Here is a 23,365-nt window from a genome sequence, read left to right on the forward strand (position 1 = left end):
TCTTCATTTCTGTGCGAGGGCTTTTTCCAGTTGTGGCGAGCGGGGGCCACTCTTCATCGCGGTGTGCGGGCCTCTCACTGTCACGGCCTCTCGTTGTGAAGCACAGGCTCCAGATGCGCAGGCTCAGTAGTTGTGGCTCACGGGCCCAGTTGCTCCGCGGCATGTGGGATCCTCCCAGACCAGGGCTCGAACCCGTGTCCCCTGCATCGGCAGGCAGATTCTCAACCACTGTGCCACCAGGGGAGCCCTCCATGTGTTTTTTATTAAATTTATTTGTTTGAGTGGAGATACTACAAATGAATACATTTTACCTTTCCTTTTGGATTTGGAAGTCACTTATAGTGTTTTTAAATAACACAGGGTGGATATCTTTATTCATATAGCACTCTTATTCAGATAAATTCACACAATTGTGGTAAAATTATACTAACGTTACTGCTAATTGTCTCATTGTGAACATCCCGTCACAGCACTGTCTGACAACCCTCCCGGAAGGTGCGTGTCCGGCCCTCTGTCCTGGGGGTCTGTGTGCCTCTCCCTGCATTTCCCATCTGGTTCTGTCCATGACAAAGGCAGAAAGGAGTACCTGACAGACGAGTGCATGTTGCTCTGGGCAAGTCCTGTTTCATGCGATGCCCCACGTGCAGTGCCTGCTTTCTGCTGAGTTTATGACCCCACCGAGGTTCTCTCTGGCCAGTTAAATCCTTGTGCTTCTCACGAGTCTTTTTAAGGTATCTTTCCTGCTTAAAAGCCTTCTGCTTCAGGGGCCGCCCGTCCAGCCTGACATCTTGATGAGGAAGATACAACACAAAGAGAATGGTGGCTCCAACCTCTTCTAGTGCCATATCTGTGTAGTGATGTTGCTGCTCCTTCTAGGGACCCTGGGAAGTGGGCGCTCAGTTTCCATGCTTTGCAGCAGTCCCTCGGTCTGACTCACAAGTCTTTTGCTACTGGTGTGTGTGCGTGTGCACGTGCGCGTGGGCTGCTCTCAGTGTCCACGTGGCCATGAACATAAGCCTCTCGATGGCTGTGGTGCTTTGTGGCAAGTTGGCAGCATTTTGTTCTTTGTCAGGCCGTCTCCACGGAGTCTGTGTTTCTGCTGGCTGTGCCCATCCTTAGCTCAGACTGTTGCTCAGATCCCTAGTTGATTTGAAAATATCGACTCTGGTCCTGTCGAGTCCAGTGTGCTGTTGTTAATATCTGTCATCATCACGAACACCCTCCCTCCCTCCAGGCTGACACGCAGAAACGAGTTTTAGCTGTTTGGCTCTTTCTCTGTCTTTCGCATTTCTCTTTTTTGTTGTTACATAGTCTGTTCTTTCTGAAAGTCATTCCACGAGAGCAGGTCTTTCATCTGCTTTGGCTGGTCTCGAAACACTCACTTCCAATGTGAAGGCCTCAGCAACACGAGAAGAGGAAGGGGGTAGGAAGCTACCTGGAGATCAGGCGGTGGGGGGTCATTCCTGGAGCCGTGCTCTAGCACGTTCTGTGCTTTCACCGCCACCAGGCTATGGGCAGAGTGGACCACCCAGGCTCCCGGTGTGGACGTGGTGCATCGTCTGCCCTGAGGTCCAGAGGCGTGTCGCAGGGCGGCCACACTGGGCTCTGTGGGACATCTAGAGTGGTTGTGTCTTTCCTGGGCATTTTTATCACCTCCCCCTGCTGGACAGCCTCCTAAACTCCCCTCCCCCACTGGAGGTATCATTCCCCTTCAGCCCTTTTTCCAACTTGGATGAAGGGTGGATGCATCAGCTGCCCTCAGTTCCACAGTTAGCTCTGCAGGGTCAGCCCCGCTGGCGCCATTCTCCCTTCTCTGCAGTGTCTTCTTTTTTTAAACTTTTTAAAAAAAATTTATTTATTTTTGGCTGCGTTGGGTCTTCGTTGCTGCGCTTGGGCTTTCTCTAGTTGCAGTGAGCGGGGGCTACTCTTCATTGCAGTACACAGGCTTCTCATTGCAGTGGCTTCTCTTGTTGCAGAGCATGGGCTCTAGGCACATGGGCTTCAGTAGTTGCAGCACACAGGCTCAGTAGTTGTGGCTTACAGGCTCTAGAGTGCAGGCTCAGTAGTTGTGGCACATGGGCTTAGTTGCTCTGTGGCATGTGGGATCTTCCCAGACCAGGGCTCGAACCCTTGTCCCCTGCATAGGCAGGCGGATTCTTAACCACTGTGCCACCAGGGAAGCCCCTCTGCAGTGTCTTCTGCCTGACCCACATGCCCTTGGTGTCCCGGTGTGGCCCCATGGGAAGTGCCTTCTTTCTGTTGAGCCGAGGGCTGCACCGAGGTCTCTCACTGGTCCTGATCACCTTTCAGAGCTGGTGGCAGCCGGTTGACCGTGTGAGGCCAGAGGCCTGCCCGCCTCTTGGTGCTGCACTGGTGGTCACACTGGGTTCCACGCTGTGCAGCTGTTTTGCAGCCCCTCCCCCAGCCCCGGCAACCACGGAGCCACAGATCTTTGTCTCTCCTGGACGCTTCATATCAGTGGAGTCATACAATGCAGGGCCTTTAGTGTCCGGTTTCTTTCACTGAGCATGACGTTTTCCAGGTGCTTCCAGGTTGTACGGTGTGTTAGGCTTTTGTAGGGTCCGTTCATTCCTTTCTGTGGCTGAGTACTGTTCCATTGTCTGAAAGCCCACATTTGTTTATCGACTGCATAGTGGATCGTAAGTTTCCCGAGTAGCGGTCCCTGTAAGAGTCTGCTGAGACTGTCAGTCTTTCTCTCAGGAGAACCTTCGGGAATGGTTGGCGTGTGATCTTAGCAGAGCCCCAGGCTCCTCAGAGACTATCCAAGGTTCAGAATCCTTGTTTTAGGTCATTCATTCAGAACTTTACTTTCTATTTACTAATATACTTTTCTTTTCCTTTCCTATTGTTGTAATCACACACAGCCAAATCTTTGAAAGGGGGTCTCTGGGGAGAGAACAGTTGTGAGAGGGACACATGGCAGTGGTCACTGCCCTGTGAGATGATCAGAAAGGGGCCAACTGGGCAGTAACCAGACTTACAAGGCACCGTCAGGCTTGGCTTCACACAATACACTGAAGGTAACAGTGGCTTGAGCACGTGAGGATTTCTTTCCTGGCGTCAGAGACGCCTGCAGGTAGGTGTCCAGGGCGGGCATCGGGGCCGAATCAGTCTGTTACAGAGCCTCTGGAGCCTCCCTCAGCACTTCTGCTCATACCTGGTGATGTGGTCTCCTCCAGCCACAAGCAGGCTATACATGGGCTGGCTTAACCCTGGATGTTGCCTCCCAAATCACGCTGTGGTCTGCTGCTGACAAGCAAGGGGGCGTCCGGAGCACTCAAGCCACATTTCCTCTTCCTTCTGGCCCCAGGCCTGGGGCGAGTTGTCTGTCGTCCCAGGAGGCATGAGAGGTGGGCCTCCTTGGTTCCAGTGCTGCCAGCCCCTCGCTGAGCTTGGGTGGGTTCTGTGCACAGAGAAGGTGGTCCTGACACTCCTCTGCCTCGCGGAAGCCGGCCATGCTGGACGTCCCGTTTTCCTCTCTGGGGAAATTGCTGTGCCTGTTACGACTAGTTTTCTAAACCACCCCCTTTTTCTCTTTTAACTTTTTATTTTGAAAATTGCAAAAACAGCACCATGTTGCCGTGTACTCTGCCCAGTATCCCCTGATGTTAACGCCCCATGGTCCATGGTGCAGTGGTCAAAGCCAAGAAGTGTCCCCCAGCACCCTGGTGTGCACAAGCTGGGCAAGCCCCGCACATCTGTGTTTTCTCCTTCTAAAGCCGCAACCTTTCCTCATTTTCAGTGTTCTCTCGCGGGCTGAAGAAGTCGTCCCAGGAGCTGTATGGCCTGATCTGCTATGGGGAGCTGCGCAAGAAGATCGGGGGCTGTGAGTACCCTTTGTTCAGAGGTGGCCTCCTCCCGGCAGGGCCTGCCTGCTATCCTCTTACAGTTGGAGTTTTAGTACTGGGGGCTCTTCTGTTTTCTCTCCGACTTACATTTTGAAAACATTTTAACGCACAGAACGTTTTAATATACCGAAAAATCGAAGGAGAACGTAACAACCCCCACATACCATCATTTAGATTCATGGGTCCTGAACCTTGGCCTTGTTTGTGTTACTGTCTCTCCCGTTCCTGTCCCTCCTCCACAAACTTGCATTTTTTCTTGCTCAGCTGTGTGACTGTAAGTTGCAGCCGTCTGAGCCCCCTCTAAACCCCTCAGCCATTGGCCCCAGTGAACAACGACATTCTCCTGCATGCCCAGCAAGCACATTTAAGATTTATCAAGTGGGTACCACAGCCTCACCTGGTATCCTGTCCAAACTCAGATCTCCCAGTGCGTCCCACCATGCCAGGCAGGGCATGCCTATCGGGAACAGTGCCCGCTCACAGCTGCTGTGTCTCTTGAGTCTTGACCTAGAACAGCCCCCACTTTCTGGCCTTTCCCGACCCTGGTACACTGAAGGGTCTGGGCCCCTCCCTTTGCCTTGCTCTGAGCATCTCCTTGTAACTAGATTCCTTTTAGATGCACAGGTGCTCTGGCCTCCGCATGTGACCACAGACAAGAGGCCTCAGCCTCGCCTCTCCAGCCCCCAGTTGTCCGCCTGTCACGTGGGTTGGAAGGGCACACACCCGCAGGGCCACTCTGAAGATTAAATGAGACACTATGAGATGATTGTAAGCTGTCACCTAACACGTCATAGCCGGGCAGGAGGGCGGGCAGGGTGGGCATTCCCTGGGTGACCCGCCCTTCCTGAAACAGGCAAGAAGTCCAGGAGCCTCTGAAGGAAGGGACAGGCAGCCTGGCTCCCCACCCCATGCTCCTGCAGGCTGACGACTTACTTAAACAAACCCCCGGCTCCTGCTTTGAGTGCTGTTGAGGGGGCTCTGGGGCCCCACCCCCTGGAATCCCTGCTTCCTTGTCCATCCTCCTCTCTGTCCTTGCCCTAAAATGCTCCTGGTCCTGGCAACATGCTGGGGCCCCGTCCTCCATCTCCCACATCCCAGCATCCCAGCCCGAGTGCTCCCCACAGGAGGCAGGCCTCATCCTCTTGTCAGCTTCCTGTTACCCTTGGGGTGTCACCTGGGTCCCCCGACCCAAGGGGCCTCTGCACTTGGACTTCAACACGTCTTCCTGCCTGGCGTCCCCTCCAGCTCATCTGCTCCTGCTGGTGACACCTGGTTGGTCCCTCTTGGTCCAGCAGCACTCAAGTGCACGTGTACACACATATGCACGCACACACACACACACACACACACATATACACACACACGCACGCACATCCCCGTGAGGCCCCACCTGGGCTTGGGGCTCCCAAAGCTGCTTCACAGCACTCCACCCTGGTGGGGCCCTCATTCTGAGCCCCCACTGCACCCACCCACTGATCCACCTGCTGGGACACTATTGTGTCCTTTGGTGAAGGTTTGTGGGGGAAGGAGCTCGCTGGGATGGGCAGTTGTCCACGTGCCCTGCACACAGTGGTAGCCTTTTCTGGGCTACTGGGAACACGTGTCTGAGCTCCAGTGGTCAGAGCGTGCTCTTTGTTAACATACTTTTTGTAACTGAGGTCTCCAGACATCCAATTCTTAAGACATAGACTGAGTCTCTGCTGGGTTCCTGGTCCTTTGACACACCTCACCTTGTGTCACAGCAGCTGCGTGAGCTGGGCGGCGTTCCCCCTTGAAAAGGGCCTGAGGACCCTCAGTTTCGATGGAAACGGATGACCATTCAAGCCTCCTGGGCTATTGAGTGACAAGTCACACTTTGCCCCAGGCCTGGTGCCATGCGGGTATCAGGACAGGCCGGGGAAGACCTTGGCTGTCTGCAGTCCTCACCAGTTGGTTGAAATGGCTTCTCTTCAAAAGGAGGTTGCTTGCATGGTGCTCCCATCTGGTGACTTGAACCCTGAAGTTGTGGTGGTCCCACCCTCTGGGCCTTCTGTCTGTCACTCTGTCCCTCCAGGCTACCAGATGCAGGACCTGTGGGCCCTTCCCTCCCCTTTGGTCTCAGCTCACAGGTCCATGAACGTCCCCGACAGGCTGGCTCTAGTGTCACATGCTCACACATAGCCCCAGCGGTCACTTACGCTGACTGTGCTTGTGTGGTCCATGCTGTTGGAGGGCAGGGTTGCATCTGGCTTGTTTAGGGATGGGGTCTGCGTTTGCCCTCCCTGGTGCCAAGCACTGTTTCCTGAAGATCCGTTTCCATCTGGCACATGTCCCTTCAGCCTGCTGGGCTTCCTTCAGGCTTTCTCACCATGCCTCTGTGCCGGCTGTGAATTCTTTCCATTATCATTTATCTGAAAAGTCTTTATTTCATCTTTGTTCTTAAAAGGTATTTTTGCCGGATGTGGGATTTTGATGACAGTTCTTTCTTCATGGCTGAGAGGTCACTGGCCATTTATATCCTTTCTCCTCTGTAGGGGATGCGTTGTTTTTCTCCGCCTGCTTTTAAGGTTTTGTCCTTGTCTTTGGTTTTCAGCCTGGCTGCGTGTTTGTGGCCCGTTGTGTTTTATTCCCCAAATATTCAGCAGGGTTCAAAGAATCTCACAGTGGCCTGCACATATGTACCACCTCCATCCTCCTTTTACCTGATTACTACACTTCCTATCTCGCGTGTCCTGAGGGCAGCAATGAGTGGGGGGTGGGGCAGAGGAAAGGAGCGTCTGCTCTAGTAAACACGCAGGGTGTCAGTCCGTAGTTCAGAGCTGACGGAGGCGGGCCCACAGGTAACCCAGGAGCCACGCAGGACAAGAGTGCGTGGGGCAAGGTGGGCCCGGAGAAAGGGGAGTCTCTGACTGGGGCGAGTGGCAGTCCAGCGCGGCAGGGGGGCTGGGGCGGGGGTTTGGAGGCGTGATGAGCTGTGCAGAGGTGGGAGTGGTCCCCTCCCCGAGGATGTCCAGGTGGGCAAAGACAGTGCTCTCAGCACAGGTGACGTGTGCGGGCCCTGGGGGAGGGCCTGCAGCTAACATGGGGTCTTAACTGTGGAAGACCTTGACTACCCCATTGAGTGGTTTGGAGTCTGCGTTGGAGATTATTATGTGGGGTCTTGCTGGGCTTCGCTCCTGACTACTTGATGTTCACGTGTGTTTGTTTTTCCATCAAAGGCATGGACGACAAGAACGCCACGAAGCTGAATGAGCTCATTCAGGCTGGGTGAGTAGAGCTGTGTGTGAGGCAGGCCGGCTCCTTGTGGGAATTTGCACTTTTCTCTCAAATATAGACCTCGAAATATGTGCAGTTTTCTCCCCTTTTCTCAGTGAGGACCATTAAATCCTGAAGTCCTCAGAGTTAGCCCTGACACCCTCACAGTTAAGCATCTGCCCGTGAGGAGGTGGCCAGCCCGGGGAACTGATTGACCTGCCCCCAGCTTCTCCCCGTCCTGGGGGCCCCGTCCTTGTTCTTCTGCGGGTCTCCACTCAGCCCTCACCTTCTCACTGTCTCACTCTTTTCCTCAACCTTGTGCATTTCATGGTGTGGGGGTCTCCTTTGCTTCTAGAAGGCCTGCCCTCCCGGCCTTCCTGGTGCATGTTTCTGGTCCTCCCATGCTTCCTCTGCCTGCCGTTCCTCCTTGTGCCTCTCGAGGTCAAGCTGAGTCTGACTCTGTTCTGCTCTCACACTCCTGGCCTCCCGATCACACAAAACCACTGGGGACCCCCACGCAGCTCTGACCTGACTGCTGTGACCGTTTCTGCCCCAGAGAGGCCGTACCAGGACTTGCTGCATGGAAAAGCCACGGTGCCCTGTCCTTGAGTTGCCCAGTGGCCCTTTGGCTTGCCCGCTGCCCCCTGCACTCTGACAGCCTTGCTAGTAGGTCCCTGGGCACCAGCCAGGTGTCTGACCCTGAGCTGCTCTCCAGCTTCCGGAACCGCCCTCCTGGGGCTGTCCCGGCACTGCCCCCAGGCTCTCCTGTCCCTGCACCCTCTCCTTTGGCTACTTTAACTCTTCCCAGGGCCTCTGTTACCTTTTCTGGGTGAAGGATCCCAGATCTGACTTGTCCCCCATTTCTCTGCCTCGATGTACAAGTCCCATTACGGCCTGGATATTTCCTGTGTTCCAGCTGGAAGCCTCCAGCATCTTTTCCTGGGAAGGATGCCCCCGACCTTGCACTCTGAGGGTCTCTCAGTCAGCGCCTCTCACTCCTCTCTGCAAGTAGCTGGAAGCATGGCAGGCGGGCCTGTCCGTCTCTCGCAGCCCCTTGCCTCTCTCATGGCTGCTGTGGCCTAGTCCCTCAGCACTGCGGCTGTGCTGGACTCCAAGTCACAGCCTGACCATCCCCCGTTACATGGTCTGGATTTCTCACCTGTTGTGGGGTCCTCATTGGCAGCCACCCTGTCCCTCCCACTCACCCCATCAGAGCCTCTGCGCTCCCACGTGGACCTCTCCACTCCTCATCTTAGACGGACCCGCCCGCCATCCCCAGGCCCCTGCTGCTCGATGGCCAGCTGTCCTGTAGGTCGAGCCATCCCTGGGAAGTTTCCCTGGCCTCTGCTACATCAGCGGGACGTTGTCTTGCACCCTAGTTTTTTCCTCCCTCGGCCTGGTGTTGGACGACCAGCGAGCCCCCATCCCTCAGGTTGAGTCCCTGCCAGGTTGACTGTGTGCATTTCTGCTTTGGCTCCAGCCCAGCGTCTGACCTTACAGAGGCTCATGTTGGACCCTCCAGGCTCTGTGTCTATGAACTACCATCAGTTTGGAGCCAGGCCTGAGAGTGACTAGGTTGTACGTATCACTGCCATGTGAAAAAGCAGTGATTCTCCCCAGCGGCTGAGGAGTGAAGGTGACCTGGCCAGCTGGTACCACTGGGCACATGGAGCCTCCCAGAGGTGTGTGGGGTGGTCAGAGGCAAGTAGGAAGAGAGGCCACCAGCCTTAGCCCTGGGGGTTGTCTATTGCACCTCCCTATTCACCTGCTGCAGCTTTAGCATCTGGCCTTCCTTCCTACCCTCACACCTGCCCTGTGCCCATCAGGTGGAAGCTATGTTTGCTCCAGGGTCTAAGATGTTCGAGCAGTGTTGTGCATACACACCTTTCCCGGAATGTCATCTCAGTGAGATTGTACCGTGTGTGGCCTTCCAAGGTTGGCATCTTCCACTCAGCAGTACACCCTGAGATTTGTCCATGTGGCTGCGTGTGTCTGTGGTCCATGCCTCTGTGGAGTAGTGTCCCTAGTATGGCTGTTCTGTGGTCTGTTGATCCAACCCCCAGTGAGGGACACGGGCTGTTTACAGAGAGTAAATGACTCGGCATTGGCCTCCAGCTTTTTGCCTCATCTTGCCTGAGCAAATCCCCAGGGGAGGAGGTCGTGAGCACATGCAGACTTTATAAGGAGCTGCCAGCCTGCTTTCCAGGTGGGGTTCCGGGTGCTCCTCACACTTGGTGTGTTTAGTCTGTTCTTCACCCAGTGGTGAAGAGGTGTCTCATTGTGGTTTTGACTTCGTTTCCCTGAGGACTAGTGATGTTGAACACCATTGTTATGCTCACTGGCCATCTGTGTATCTTCTTTGGTGAGGTGCCTCTTCAAATCTTGTGCCCATTGCGTTTGAGTGTCCTTTATATATTCCAGACACAAGCCTTTTGTCAGGTAGGCGATTTGCCAATCTTTCCTCCCAGTCTGTGGCCCGCCTTCTCACTCTCTTCAGCAGTGTCCTTCAAAGGGTAGACGTTTTCAGCTGTGATGAAGTCCAGTTTGTCATCTTTTTCATTTATGGATTGTGTTTTAGTGTCACATCTAAGAAGTTGTTGCTTAACTTGAGGTCATGAAGTTTTTTCCTGTGTTTTCTTCTAAAAGTTTTATGGTCTGACATATAAATCCACAATCCACTCTGAATTAACTTTTGTACACGATGTGATGTTTATGCCAAGGTTCAGTTTGTGGCCTGTGGGTGTCCGGTTGTTTTGGCCCCCTCTGCTGGAGGGTCCATCCTTCCTCCATTAGCTGCTTTTTCACCTTCATCTCAGGTCTGTTGACTGGGCTATGTGGGTCTATTTCCAGACTTGAAATTCTGTTCTGTTGATTTACTGTGTGTTCTTTCACCAACACATCATCAGTTTTTAAGAACAAAGCAAAAGGCCTGTAAAAGTGAGACAGAGATGGGGGAAATTAGTAAGGTGCCTGTGGAAAAGTACTCCTTGACTTAAGACCAAAAAGCATTGAGTATTTAACTAACTTCCTGTTCCTGCCTCTCATGCAGACCTTTTCCAGTTAACTGTCAATCTCCCTTTGTTATAAAATGGTAGAATTGGATTAAGGAGTAAATGAATTGAGAAAAGCTCTAAAGTTGAATCTTATTACATTGGTCACAGACCCAGCAGCATAGAACTTAGCACATGCTTATTAGATTTATCAAGTAACTTTGCAGAGAAGAAAATGAACCTCATATCAGAAAGGAAAGCCTGACTCCCATGCACATAGAGGGATTACTCTGTTGCTTGTTTTGTGACACTAGTGGAGGATTCAAATAGGACCCTCTGCATTGTTCCATCTGACAGAGGGCAGGACCTGATTCTCCTGCAGGTGCACCTCTGCAGCCTGCGCTGGGGCCAGGCTTCACCTGTGCCGGCTCCAGCCTCAGGCTGCTCATAGAACTTCCATTTGTGAGAAAGGGAAGGGGCTCGTAACCTCGGAATGGTTCTCTACATAAAGCAGAGGCTGTTCAATTTCACTAAAAAAAAAAAAAAAAAGGAAGTCACAAAACAGCAGTTTAACGGAAAATGTGGTTATCACAAACACAAGTGCCACGTGACACGGCTCCCTCTGCTCTTTAAATCTTTCCTGCTACTGTTGTGTTTTGTTTGGGATGGATGGCAGAAACATCCACTTGTTCCCAGCACCCTTCTTTGGAGGCGATTAAGAACTGACTTGATGTTCTTGGTTCCCACTCCTGCACCCCCACTCCAGCCTCATCAGCACATCCCTGGGAGTGCTCTGCTGCCTGTATTTCCCCTGGGTTGAGGTAGTTAAGACTCAAGCACTTGGTCTCAGTGGAGGCCTTGGTCACTGCAGACTCCCATCCTCTCTGAATCTCCCCTCCTAACACAATGGCAGGGGAGCTGGCTTCCTGGAGTTTTCTTGTCCAGATAACTGGAGAAATATAAGTAAAATGAAAAAGCAGGGGAACTACTCCCAGTTAAAAGAACAAGAGGATAGAGAAGGGGCATCCGACAGCGACAGAGGTTCTGATAAAACTGAGGACCAGAGAGGGAATGTGATCTCCCCAAAGTCATGTACTGATTGGTAGAGCTGGACAAGTACCTACGTCTGTAACTGAAGAGACCAGGGATCTTTCTGTTATACTCTTGGGAAACAGACACTAAGATCTTTGCAAATTATCTTGTGGGAAAAATGCCTAAAGTCAGAAGAAGCTGGAAAGCTCCCCTAGATGACTGGGAGTTGATGGAGCCAACATTGGATGAATTAGATCAAAAGATGAGAGAAGCTGAAACAGAACCTCATGAGGAAAAGAGGAAAGTGGAATCTGTGTGTCCCATCTTCAAGATCCACTACCAGAAAACCCACTATATTTTTGATCTCTTCTAAAAGCGGAAAGACGTAAAAAGAACTATATGAGTATTGTATCAAAGAAGGCTATGCAGGTAAAACCTAATCGCAGAATGGAAAAAGCAGGTGTATGAGAAATCATGCTGCCTGAGGTGCATTCAGACATGGAACACCGATTTGAGGACAAACTGCGTTTGCCAGGACCCCAAAATAAGCTGTCAGTGGACCGGATCATCAAGTGCATGCTCTGTGGCTGCTGGGGCTGCTCTGGCAGAGGCCCTTGGGCCCCCTGACCCCACTCCGCCCTGGACTTTGGACTGTGCAGGTTTCTGCATGTCAAGCCACCCCTTTCCTGGGAACAGCTGTTCCTGTAGAGTGGTGCCCACGTATGAAGGTTTCATGTTCATCAGCTGTGATTTGTAGAAATAAGACTTTTAAATCTTTAAAAAAATAAAGTAAAAGAACAAGAGAAATCCTCTGAGAGAACAAATGATGAAACAGACCTCTCTAGTCTACCAAACCCCGAGCTCAAAAAGGAGGTAATAAAAATGCTGAAGGAATTAAGAAAGACTGTTGTTAGAAATGTAGATCACTGTCATAAGGATCTAGAAAGTATAAAGAGGAACCAGTCAAAATCAGACAACTCAATTACCAAGATGAAAACTGAGCTAAAGACAGTAAATAGCAACTAAATAATGTAGAAGAATGAATAAGTGATCTGGAAGATAGAATAACAGAAATCACCCAATCAAAACAGCAGACAGACAAATGAAAAAAAATGAAAGCAACATATGAGATCTATGGATTAATATAAAGTGTGCCAATCTATGCATAAAAGGAATTCCAGAAGGAGAAGAAAGAGAAAAGGGGATCAAAAATGTATTTGAAGAAATTATAGCTGAAAACTTCCCAAACCTAAAGAAGGAAACGTATCAAGGGACAGGAAGCACAGAGGGTCCAAAACAATATGAACCCAAACAGACCTACTCTAAGACATATCATAGTTAAAATGACAAAAGTTAAAGAGGGTACTTTCCTGGTGGCGCAGTGGTTGAGAGTCCGCCTGCCGATGCAGGGGACACGGGTTTGTGCCCCGGTCCGGGAGGATCCCACATGCCGCGGAGTGGCTGGGCCCGTGAGCTATGGCCGCTGAGCCTGCGCGTCCGGAGCCTGTGCTCTGCAACGGGAGAGGCCACGACAGTGAGAGGCCCACGTACCGCAAAAAAAAAAAGTTAAAGAGAGGATTGTAAAGACAGCAAGAGAAAAACAGTCAGTTACAAAGGAACCCACATAAGGCTATCAGCTGATTTCTCTACAGAAACTTTTGCAGGCCAGAAGGGAGTGGCAAGATAAATTCAAAGTCCTGAAAGGGAAAAACCTGCAACCAGGGACACTCTACCCAGCAGGATTATCATTTAGAACTGAAGGAGAGATAAAGAATTTCTCAGACAAGCAAAAACTAAAGGAATACAGCAATACTAAACTTATCCTAAAAAGAATATTGAAAGGTCTTCTCTAAATAAAAGAGAACAAGAATCTATAGGAAAGGGAAACATCACAGTAGGAAAGGGAAATACATAAAAGGATTGAAGGTCACTTTAAATAAGCTAGTACATAGATTATTATTTATTTTTTTAAAGCTGCTCGGTTCCCTAACTCCACAACAAGTTTATCCTATTACATATATGTATTTAAAATTTATTTATTTATTTATGTATTTATCTCTGCCTGTGTTGGGTCTTTGTTGCTGCATGCCGGCTTTCTTTAGTTGTGGTGAGCGGGGGCCACTCTTCGTTGTGGTGCACGGGCTTCTCATTGTGGTGGCTTCTCTTGTTGCGGAGCACAGGCTCTGGGTGCACGGGCTTCAGTAGTTGCGGCACACGGGCTCTAGAGCGCAGGCTCAGTAGTTGTGGCGCACAGGCTTAGTTGCTCCGTGGCATATGAGATCTTCCTGTTTCAGGCTCAATCCCATTTCCCCTGCATTGTCAGGTGGATTCTTAACTACTGTGCCACCAGGGAAGTCCCACCAGCACATACATTTAAAAAATAATAAAAGAAATTCTATGAAAGCGATTATAACTACAATGAACAGCAAAAGGATAAACATGAAGATGTAAAATAAGACCTCACAATCACAAAATATGGGGGAGGAAAGTAAGAAAATGCGGATCTTTTAGAATGTGTTTGAGCTTCTATGACTACCAGTTTAAAGCAAGTAGATACAGTTATGGGTTAACATACTTGAAAACCAGGGTAACCACAAATCAAAAACATGCAGTATATTCACAAAAACCAAACAGAAAGGAACTCAAGAATGATACAAAAGAAAACCATCAAGCCACAAAAGGAAAAACGAAAAGAAGAAAAGAACAAAGAAATACAAAGTCAACTGGAAAACACTGTTTAAAATGGCAATAAATACATACTTGTCAGTAATTATTTTAAATGTCAATGGACTAAATGTTCTGATCAAAAGACACAGAGTGGCAGATTGGATAGTAAAACAAGAACCTACAACAGACTGCCCACTTTAGAGAGAAAGACACGTTATATATTGAAAGTGAGGGAATGGAAAAAGATATTTCATGCAAATGCAAATGACAAGAAAGCAGGGATAGCGATACTCAGACAAAATAGACTTTAAAACAAAGGCCATAGGGAATTCCCTGGCTGTCCATTGGTTAGGACTCGGTGCTTTCACTGCTGTGGCCCAGGTTCAATCCCTGGTTGAGGAACTAAGATCTCACAAGCCACATGGCGCAGCCAAAAAAAAAAGACCACAAAGAGAGAGAAAGAAGGACACTATATAGCAGTAAAAGGATCAGTACGAGAAGGAGATCTCACAGTCATTAACATATATATGCACCTAATATAGGAGCACCTGTATACATAAAACAAATACTAACAGACACAAAGGGAGAAATTAATGGGAGTACAATAATAGTAGGAGACTTTAACACCCCACTGACATCAACGGACAGATCTTCCAGACAGAAAATCAGTGAGGCAACAGAGATCCTAAATGACACAGTAGAACAGTTAGACTTGATTGATATCTATAGGACATTAATTTAAAAAAACCCAGAATATATATTCTTTTTAAGTGTACATGGAACATTCTCTAGGGTAGACCACATAGTAGGACACAAAACAAACCTCAACAAATTTAAGAGAATAGAAATTATTTCAGGCATCTTTTCTGACCACAACAGCATGAAATAGAAATCAACCACAGAAAGAGAAATGAGAAAAAAAAGATTACACGGAGACTAAACAACATGCTGTGAAATAACGAGTGGGTCAGTGATGAAATCAAAGAGGAAAAAAAAAAAAATTTTAAAAACCCTCAAGACAATGAAAACACAACCATACAAAATCTATAGCAAAAGCAGTCCTGAAAAGTTCATAGTGATACAGGCTTTCCTCAAAAAACAAGAAAAATCCCAAGTAAACCTAACCTGCCACCTAAAAGAATTAGAAAAAGAAGAACAAACAAAAGCTAAAGTCAGTAGAAGGAAGGAATAATAAAGATCAGAGAGGAAGTAAATAGAGATTTAAAAATAGAAAAAAAATCAGTAAAACCAAGAGCTGTTTTTTTTTTAAAGGACAAACAAGATTGACAAACCTCTGGCAGGCTCACCAAGAAGAAAAGAGAGGGGAGCCAAATAAAATAAGAAATGAAAGAGGAGAAATAACAACTGATACCTCAGAAATATAAAAAATCATTAAAAAATATTATGAACGGTACATTCCAACAAAATGGACAACCTAGAAGAAATGGACAAGTTTCTAGGTATACATAGCCCAGCAAAACTGAATCAAGAAGAAACAGATAATTTGAACAGACCAATCACTGGAAATGAAATAGAATCTGTAATAAAAAAGCTCCCTCAAAACAAAAGTGCAGGACCAGATGGCTTCACTGGGGGATTCTACCAAACATACAAAGAACTTAGACCTATTCTTCTCAAATGCTTCTAAAAGATTGAAGAGGGAACACTTCCAAAGTCAATCTATGAAGCCACCATCACCCTGATACCAAAACCAGACAAAGACACTACCAAAAAAGAAAATTACAGGCCAGTATCTTTGACAAATTTAGATGCAAAAACTCTCAGCAAAATATGAGCAAACTGAATCCAGCAACACATAAAAAAGATCATACATCACCATCAAGTTGGATTCATCCCAGGGTCACAGGATGGTTCAACATATGAGAATCAGTCAGTGCGATTCACCACATCAACAAAAGAAAAGACAAAAACCACATGATCATTTCACTAGATGGCAAAAAAAGCATTTGACTGTCACCAAAGTGGATATAGAGGGAACATATCTCAACATAATAAAAACCATTTATGACAAACCCACAGCCAGCATAATACCAAACGGCAAAAAGCTGAATGCCTTTCCGCTAAATTCTGGAACAAGACAAGGATGCCCACTCTCACTACTTCTAATTAACGTAGTATTGTAAGTCCTAGCCACAGCAATTGGACAAGAAAAAGAAATAAAAGGTATCCAGATTGGAAGAGGTAAAATTATCATTATATGCAGATGACGTGATTCTCTGTGTAGAAAACCCTAAAGGCTCAGCACAAAAACTATTAGAACTGATAAATGAATTCGGTAAGGTAGCAGGATACAAGATTAATATACAGAAATCTGTTGCATTTCTTTACCCTAACAATGAAATATCAGAAAGAGAAAGTTTAAAAAAAAAATCCTGTTTAAAATCACACCCCTCCCACCAAAAAAAAAATAAAACAACTTAGGAATAAACCTGACCAAGGAGGTGAAAAACTTATATGTTGAAAACTATAAAACACTGATAAAGCAAATAAAAAATGATTCAAGAAAATGGAAAGTTATCCCATGCTCTTGGATTGGAAGAATTAATATAGTTAAAATGGCCATACTGTGCAAACCAATCTATAGATTTATTGTGATCCCTATCAAATTACCCACGACAATTTTTCACAGAGCTAGAACAAATAATCCTAAAATTTACATGGAACCACAAAAGACCCAGAATTGCCAAAGCAATCCTGAGGAAAAAGAACAAAGCTGGAGGCATAACTCTTCCAGACTTCAGACAATACTACAGAGCTACAGTAATCAAAACAGTGTAGTATTGGCACAAAAGCAGACATATAGATCAATGGAATAGAATGGAGAGCCTATAAGTAAACCCACACACCTATGGTCAATTAATCTTCGACAAAAGAGGCAAGAATATGCAATAGAGAAAAGACAGTCTCTATAGCAAGTGGTGTTGGGAAAGCTGGACAGCCGCATGTAAATCAATGAAGTTAGAACACTCCCTCCCACCATACACAAAAACAAATTCAAAATGGCTTAAAAACTTAAATATGGGCTTCCCTGGTGGCGCAATGGTTGAGAGTCCACCTGCCGATGCAGGGGACATGGGTTCGTGCCCCGGTCTGGGAGGATCCCACATACCGTGGAGTGGCTGGGCCCGTGAGCTATGGCCGCTGAGCCTGTGCGTCCAGAGCCTGTGCTCTGCAACGAGTGAGGCCACAACAGTGAGAGGCCCGCGTACCGCAAAAACAAAACAAAAAAAACTTAAATATAAGACACGACACCATAAAACTCCTAGAAGAGAACATAGACAAAACATTTTCTGACATATGTGGAATCTAAAAAACAGTACGAATGAACTTATTTACAATACAGAAACAGACTGACAGACATAGAAAACAAACTTATGGTTACCAGAGGCAGGGGGGTGAGGTGGAGGGATAAATTAAGAGTTTGGGATTAACAGATCCACATTACCATATATAAAGTAGAGAAGGGTTTACTGTATAGCAGAGGGAACTATATTCAATACCTTATAATATTGAAATATACTGTAAGAATCAATAAAGGATGTATATGTGTATAACAGAATCACTTTGCTGTACATCTGAAACTAACACAATATTGTAATTCGAGTTTTAAAAAACAGGTAAAAAACAAAGCAAGGTCATAAAAACAATATAGACGGACCTTGAACCTTTCGTAAAACATAAACTTAGGTTTGTTCACCAACCATTTGGTGGCTGGCCAACACCTTTTCTTGGTGGCTTGCTCCTCGGAGTTCTGTGGTGTTTTTATTTGGAAGCTCTAGCCAAGATGCATCATTTGTGATTTCCTGTTTTCAAGTGGAACAAGAATGTAGGCTCTCAAAGCAGTGGGACTGCAGGGTCCTTCCCTGTCATTTTTCATAGTTGTCTTGCTCACACTTAATTTGTGTGCCATCTTTTAAAAACAATCTACCTTTATTGAGTATTCCCAAAGCACTCCAAGTGTGTTTCTTAGAGGGAGCTATTTTTTACGGTTTTCATATTCCTTTCATTAGTTAATAGTAGTATTTCTTTAATTTATGTAATCCTAACATTATATAAGTTACTGTCACAGCAGTATTCAGGTAGAGCGTCACCCATATCTGTGGGCCTGCCTGCAGATCAGTGTGGGGAGCACAAGCATGTTGCACTCATGCCTGCTGGCCTCCAATGTCCCGTCCTCTCTGGGCCCCCCTAGTGTGGTTTGCAGAGGGACTGACTGGGGAATGTCACTGACCTGCAGAGGTGGTCACCTAGGGACGGGTTGAGAGGTCATGTAGAGGTGGGTGAGCCCTTCTGCTCTGGGGACCTGGAGGAGGGGAAGGGGCATTCCTTCTGACGTCCGATTGGGGCTCCAGTGAGAGGGCTCTCGGGGTCACCAGGCAGGAGGGCAGGGTACGTCCTGAACATCAGGTGCCCTCTTTGCAGCATGACGCGTGCTCAGGAAGGTCCAGAGTCAGCTCTGTCGTTTGTCATGCGCATCTGCCTACGATTCCAGGAGCTTGTTGGGGACGTGTGGGGCCCCCTCGTGGGGCCGAGCATGAGCCCTGGAGGCCAGGGTGTTTGCTTAGCCGGGGCCCGTAGTTACTGCGCGGGGTGGGAGTGACTTCATTTAGAGGCCTCAGCGCTTCTTTAACACTCCTCTCCCAGGGCCACCACAGTCCGGTACAAAGGGAGGAACCTGCGGATCAAAGCGCCCATGTGCCGTGCCCTGAAGAAGCTCTGTGACCCAGATGGTACGTCAGACACGGGCTGGGCTGGGCCGCGCACCTGGGGCTCACTCCTGTCGGGGAGGCTCGCTGTCTGGCTCCAGCTGGGCTGAGCTGGAACACGGCGGCCGAGCCTGCATGATCCAGTCCTGCCAGCAGCCAGCTCCTGGACCCGAAACCCCGTGTCATAGCGGTGTGTCCTCTCGTGAGTCAAGTCCAGCTCAGAAGTCCCAGCCGTCCTCAATGGAGCATCAGAGGTGTCAGGGCGAGTCTCCCATGGCCGGTCCGCGGCTCTGGTGTAGCAGATGTGCAGCTGGCCACGCTGGCACCTTTAGACCAGGTCCTTGCTGGGGCTCCTGCCAGTCCCACTTTCACTGAGGGCTGTTTGCCCCTTGCTCCTCTCTGGGTCCCTTAGCTGTCTGGCTGAGGACTTCACCTTCTCATCAGGGTCCGTCTGTGCCAGGCTCTCATGGCCCTTTCCTGTTGCAGGCTTGAGTGACGAAGAGGACCAGAAGCCAGTGCGCCTGCCCCTGAAAGTCCCCGTAGAGCTGCAGCCACGGAACAACCACGCCTGGGCCCGCGTGCAGAGCCTCGCACAGAACCCGCGGCTCAGGTAACACGCTATGCGTTTTGGGGGAGCGAGCTGCGAGGGACGGGGCTGGAGGGGAGGTGTTGGGTCCCTGGGTGAGCAGCAGATGCCACTCCAGTACTCTGACACCACCTGGGGGTAGTGTGGGGGATGCCTTTAGATTCAGGTAAAATTCACATAATACGGAATTAACTGTGAGCCCTTTTAAGGGGCCCGGTTCAGGGGTATTGGGTACCTTCACAGTGTTGTACAACTATGACCTCTCTCTAGTTCCAGAAATTTTCAGTCCCCCGAGATGAAACCCCATGCCCACTAAACACTCACTGTGCATCCTCCTCCCACTCCCCAGGGCACCACTGGTCTACTTTCTGGCCCTATAGATTTGCCCATTCTGACATTTCATGTAAATAGAATCATATACTGGTCCTTTCTGTCTGGCTTTTCTCAGTGAGCATCATGGTTTCAGGGTTCATCCGTGTCGTAGCCTGCATCAGGACTTCATTCCTTCCATGTGTATTTTTATTTTCTTGGGTTTAATTGAGTCTAGAGCCGCCCTCTTGACCGCACAGGGAGCTGGTAGAAGAGAAGGGTGTGTTGTACCAAGGCCCCTGTCCTGGTTGAGACCTCATACTGTAAAGGGCACTCAGGATCTCTGTTACTTTTTCTTGCAGTTTCTCGTGAGTCTCCTGTTATCTCAAATTAAAGAGTTAGTTTTTAGAAAAGGAGCCAGTGGCTCTACAGGGACATTATGGCTCTGGCCTTGAGACCCCCTGGCATCATCTTCCTGCCACAGCCTCTGGGGCTCCTAGAAGGTACCCTCACATCCCAGCCTCCCATTCCCCATCTGTCTTTTCTCTGTAGGATGATCGTGGAGCTCCATCGAAAGGTCTCCAGCCTCATCGAGTTCCTGAAGCAGAAGTGGGCACTTCATGAAGTGCGAGTTGTATCCTTTTCCTAGTTAAAGCCACCCCCAGGCTCTGCAGCACCTGCTGCCTGAGAGTGAAGTCTCCTTCTCAGTCCTGGAATTGCAGCAGGGCCCCCAGGCGTGTAGCAGGTGTGCCATGAGATGGTGTAGAACCAGAACTAAAACCCACAGCCCCTCATCCTCTGGGTTTTGGGTCTGAACCCCCTTTTTGACCTCCTTGCAGTGTTAGAACTCTGTCACAGCAGCCGTCCTTGCTGTAAGTGGCTGCCATCTGGCCCACAGGGTGTGGCCGAAGCATCCCTGCCAGCAGGTTGAACAAAGTGACCGAGGACAGCCCCACACCTCCATCTTCGTGTCCTTGGCTGGCTTGTAGCCCTGCCCAGTTCCCAGCTAGGAGGGTGAGTGTTGGGTGTGGAGCCCGGAAAGAAGGAAGTACCTGTCGTGTCTCCCCGCTGGACCTCAGGGTGTGAGCTGCTGCTGCAGGTGGTTCCTTGACGGTGCGCTCAGCGGAAGACGTTTGAGGAGCAGCAGCTGCAGGACTCGTTCATGGAGCCATCGCAGGAGAAGGTGGCACTTCACCTGTTCCCGGGGGAGAACTGCACCCTGACCCCGCTGCCGGGCGTGGCCCGAGTGGTACACTCAAAGGCCTTCTGCACGGTGCACTGGCAGGAGGGTGGCCGGTGCAAGCAGAGCACCAAGGACACCCACTCGCTGCCCCCAGCCCAGATCCTGGGCATCCAGAGCGGGCAGGGCACAGCCAGGGGCCAGCTGAAGTGCCCACGGGGCGGCGCCGAGGCCAAGGGCGGGGGGCGGCCCCCTCCCTCCACCGATGCTTTGCAGAGCTCTGGGGAGAGTTCCCCTGAAAGTGCACCTGGGGAGGGGGCTGCTGCAAGTTTCAGCAGCCCGGATGCCTCCGACAGGCTTCCCCCTGGGCTCCAGGATGCTGGTGGACAGCTTGAGAAGACCCCTGCGGCCGCTGCTGCAGAGGGTGGGGACGGCCCTGCCCGAGAGTCCGGGCCCCTGGCGTGTGCCTGTGGCCAGCTCCCAGACCTGGAAGATGAGCTCTCCCTCCTCGACCCCTTCCCCCGCTACATGAAGTCCTGTCAGGACCTCATCATCCCTGAGCAGTGCCGCTGCGCAGACTCACGGCCTTCAGGGTGCCCCTCCCCAGAGACCCTCGTCCCCAGCAGCGCAGAGGTGGCCGACCTCGCCCGGGCCAGGGCACCATCCCCCGTCCGCGTCCCTCCCGGCCCAGAGCCTCAGCCCAGCCCCGGGCTCCAGCCGGACGTTTGCACTAAAGACTTGGCGGACGCGCCTGCGGAGGAACCCCAGGAGAAGGCGAGCCCCTTGGACCCCCCGCCACCTCAGGGTCAGCCTGCTGTCAAGCCTCCGAAGGACGTCCCTGCCAGCCGGTTCGCCCAGCAGCTCCGCGAGGAGGGCTGGAACCTGCAGACCTCTGAAAGCCTCACGCTGGCTGAAGTCTACCTCATGATGGGCAAGCCCAACAAGCTGCAGCTAGAGTACGACTGGCTGGCAGTGCTGGGCCCTGAGGGCCAGGCCCTGGGAGGGCAGGCCCAGGGCTCCCGGGCCGGCTCCCCGCCTACCACCTTCCACAAGCAGCGCCTCCTCAGCTGCCTCCTGAAGCTCATCTCCACCGAGGTCAACCCCAGGCTGGTAAGTGTGGGTCAGAGCACGGCCCTTTTGGCCCCCCAAGGGCTCGCGGCTGGGTGGCTGGGGTCCAGAGAGGAAAGACCGGCCTTGTGGCAGGTGGTCTGGGGCCCCACAGGCTCCTTGGAGGAAGTGGTCTGGGGGTCGCCTTTCGTTCCCTGGAGTGAGCTGCACAGAGCACGTGGTTGGGGCTCCAGTTCCCTGCAGTGCAGGCCCTCGTCCCGTGGGGCTCACACGGGCTGCACCTTGCCCGGCTCCAGAGATGCCACTGAGCCCAAGTATGTGGGCCGAGGGGACAGAGCCTGGGACAGAGGCGCAGAGGTGAGGTGGCAGCCATGGCCAGGAGCCGAGCTGGGCTGGGAGCGTTACAGGTTTCTGCAGCAGGAACGGCGAGGTCGAGTGTGTGCTTTGGAAAGGCCATCCTTGGAGGCCAGTGGGGGTGCAGCCTGGGTGCAGGGAGTGGAGCTGGGAGGGGCTGCGCTGGGTGGGCTGCGCCCAGGAGACCCTGTCAGGAGGTGGCTGGTTGGAGTGGTCTCAGGTTCCTTGAGAGGCTCCTGTGGGGGGCAGTGGCTGCCATGGCCCAGGGAAAGGGCACCCGGCCAGGTGGGCCTGGCCACGGCTTGTAACTGCCCCCCCACCCCTGCTCCTGGGAGGCCGGCCAGCAAAGCCCACACGTGGGCTGGAAGGTGCTGCAACCGGAAAGTCTAGTCCGCTCTCTGGGCACAAGAGCAGCGTACTGAGGCAGGTCGATCCCGAAAGGTGCGTGTGCACTAGAAGGTGAGGCTCACAAGTTCCAGGAGGAGGCGCCGAAGCTCAGCATGGTGGCCTCACAGGAGTGGGGCTCGGGTCACAGTCAGAACCAAACTTGAGGTGCGCCCATGTCACCGCTGTGACGGGTACCCGCCTCCTGCTCCCCGAGGCAGACAGCACGTGGTCTGTGTTCTGCCCTTCCCGGAGCCTCTGCCCTAGGCTCCTGCCCACCATCTTCTGGCGGCACTCAGCAGAGCTCATGGTGGGGAAAGAGCGCCACGTGGGACCAGTTCTCGTGGGGGTGGGTGGGGCCCGAGGGCCAGCAGTGGACTTTGGATTCAGGTGTGGATGTGACCTGCGGGCAGACATGGGCAGTATTGCAGTGACTGGACAGAGATGATGAGTTTAAAACACTTTTTCAAGTTTGGCTTTTGGAGGGGTCAGGAGCAGAGATGGGGGAGACCGGAGCGTGTCCAGACCCCTAGGGAAGGAGGCCAGGCCAGGCCGGCTCCTAAGGATGCGGGAGTTCTGGTACACGGCCGAGGTGCTGGCCTTGGCCTCAGCCTCAACTGGGAGAGGAGAGTAGAGCAAGTTGGAAGTGCAGAGTATGCAGAGCAAGGCGCTCAGATCTGTGGTTCCTGAAGCGGGGTCCCCGGCCAGCAGCCTTGGCATCACCTGGGAACTCGTTAGGGATGCAGGTTCTTGCAGCCCAGGAGATTGTTTTGACGAGACGCCCCCACCCCCATGCCCTGTTTGGTGATTCTGATGCAGCTCAGGTGTGAGAATCCCTTGCTCAAGGCCCCAGGAGAAATAGAGGACCTTGAATTAGAGATGGCCTGCCTGGCCAGGCAGCCCCTCCCTGCGATATCTCTGTAGGTGGGACGCTGACAAACAAGTGCAGCGATGGCCGCCCCGCC

At 50.9% G+C, this 23,365-nt stretch overlaps 1 protein-coding gene and 1 pseudogene across 2 annotated transcripts in view; both read left to right on the top strand.

Moving 5' to 3' along the window:
* Window positions 1–23,365, top strand: part of CRAMP1 (cramped chromatin regulator homolog 1) — a 68,125-nt gene that overhangs the window by 29,150 nt on the left and 15,610 nt on the right. Inside the window, exons 5-10 of the mRNA XM_079944523.1 lie at window positions 3,764–3,847; window positions 7,067–7,115; window positions 18,458–18,543; window positions 19,006–19,129; window positions 19,967–20,048; window positions 20,538–21,704. Coding sequence (XP_079800649.1) covers window positions 3,764–3,847; window positions 7,067–7,115; window positions 18,458–18,543; window positions 19,006–19,129; window positions 19,967–20,048; window positions 20,538–21,704 — 1,592 coding nt within the window. The remainder of the gene's footprint in view (window positions 1–3,763; window positions 3,848–7,066; window positions 7,116–18,457; window positions 18,544–19,005; window positions 19,130–19,966; window positions 20,049–20,537; window positions 21,705–23,365) is intronic.
* Window positions 8,258–13,042, top strand: LOC307198955 (protein BUD31 homolog; annotated as a pseudogene). The gene has a single exon. The product of its transcript is annotated as a protein BUD31 homolog (transcript).

The sequence above is a fragment of the Stenella coeruleoalba genome (genome assembly GCF_951394435.1).
Source record: "Stenella coeruleoalba genome assembly, chromosome: 15".
NCBI lineage: Eukaryota > Metazoa > Chordata > Mammalia > Artiodactyla > Delphinidae > Stenella > Stenella coeruleoalba.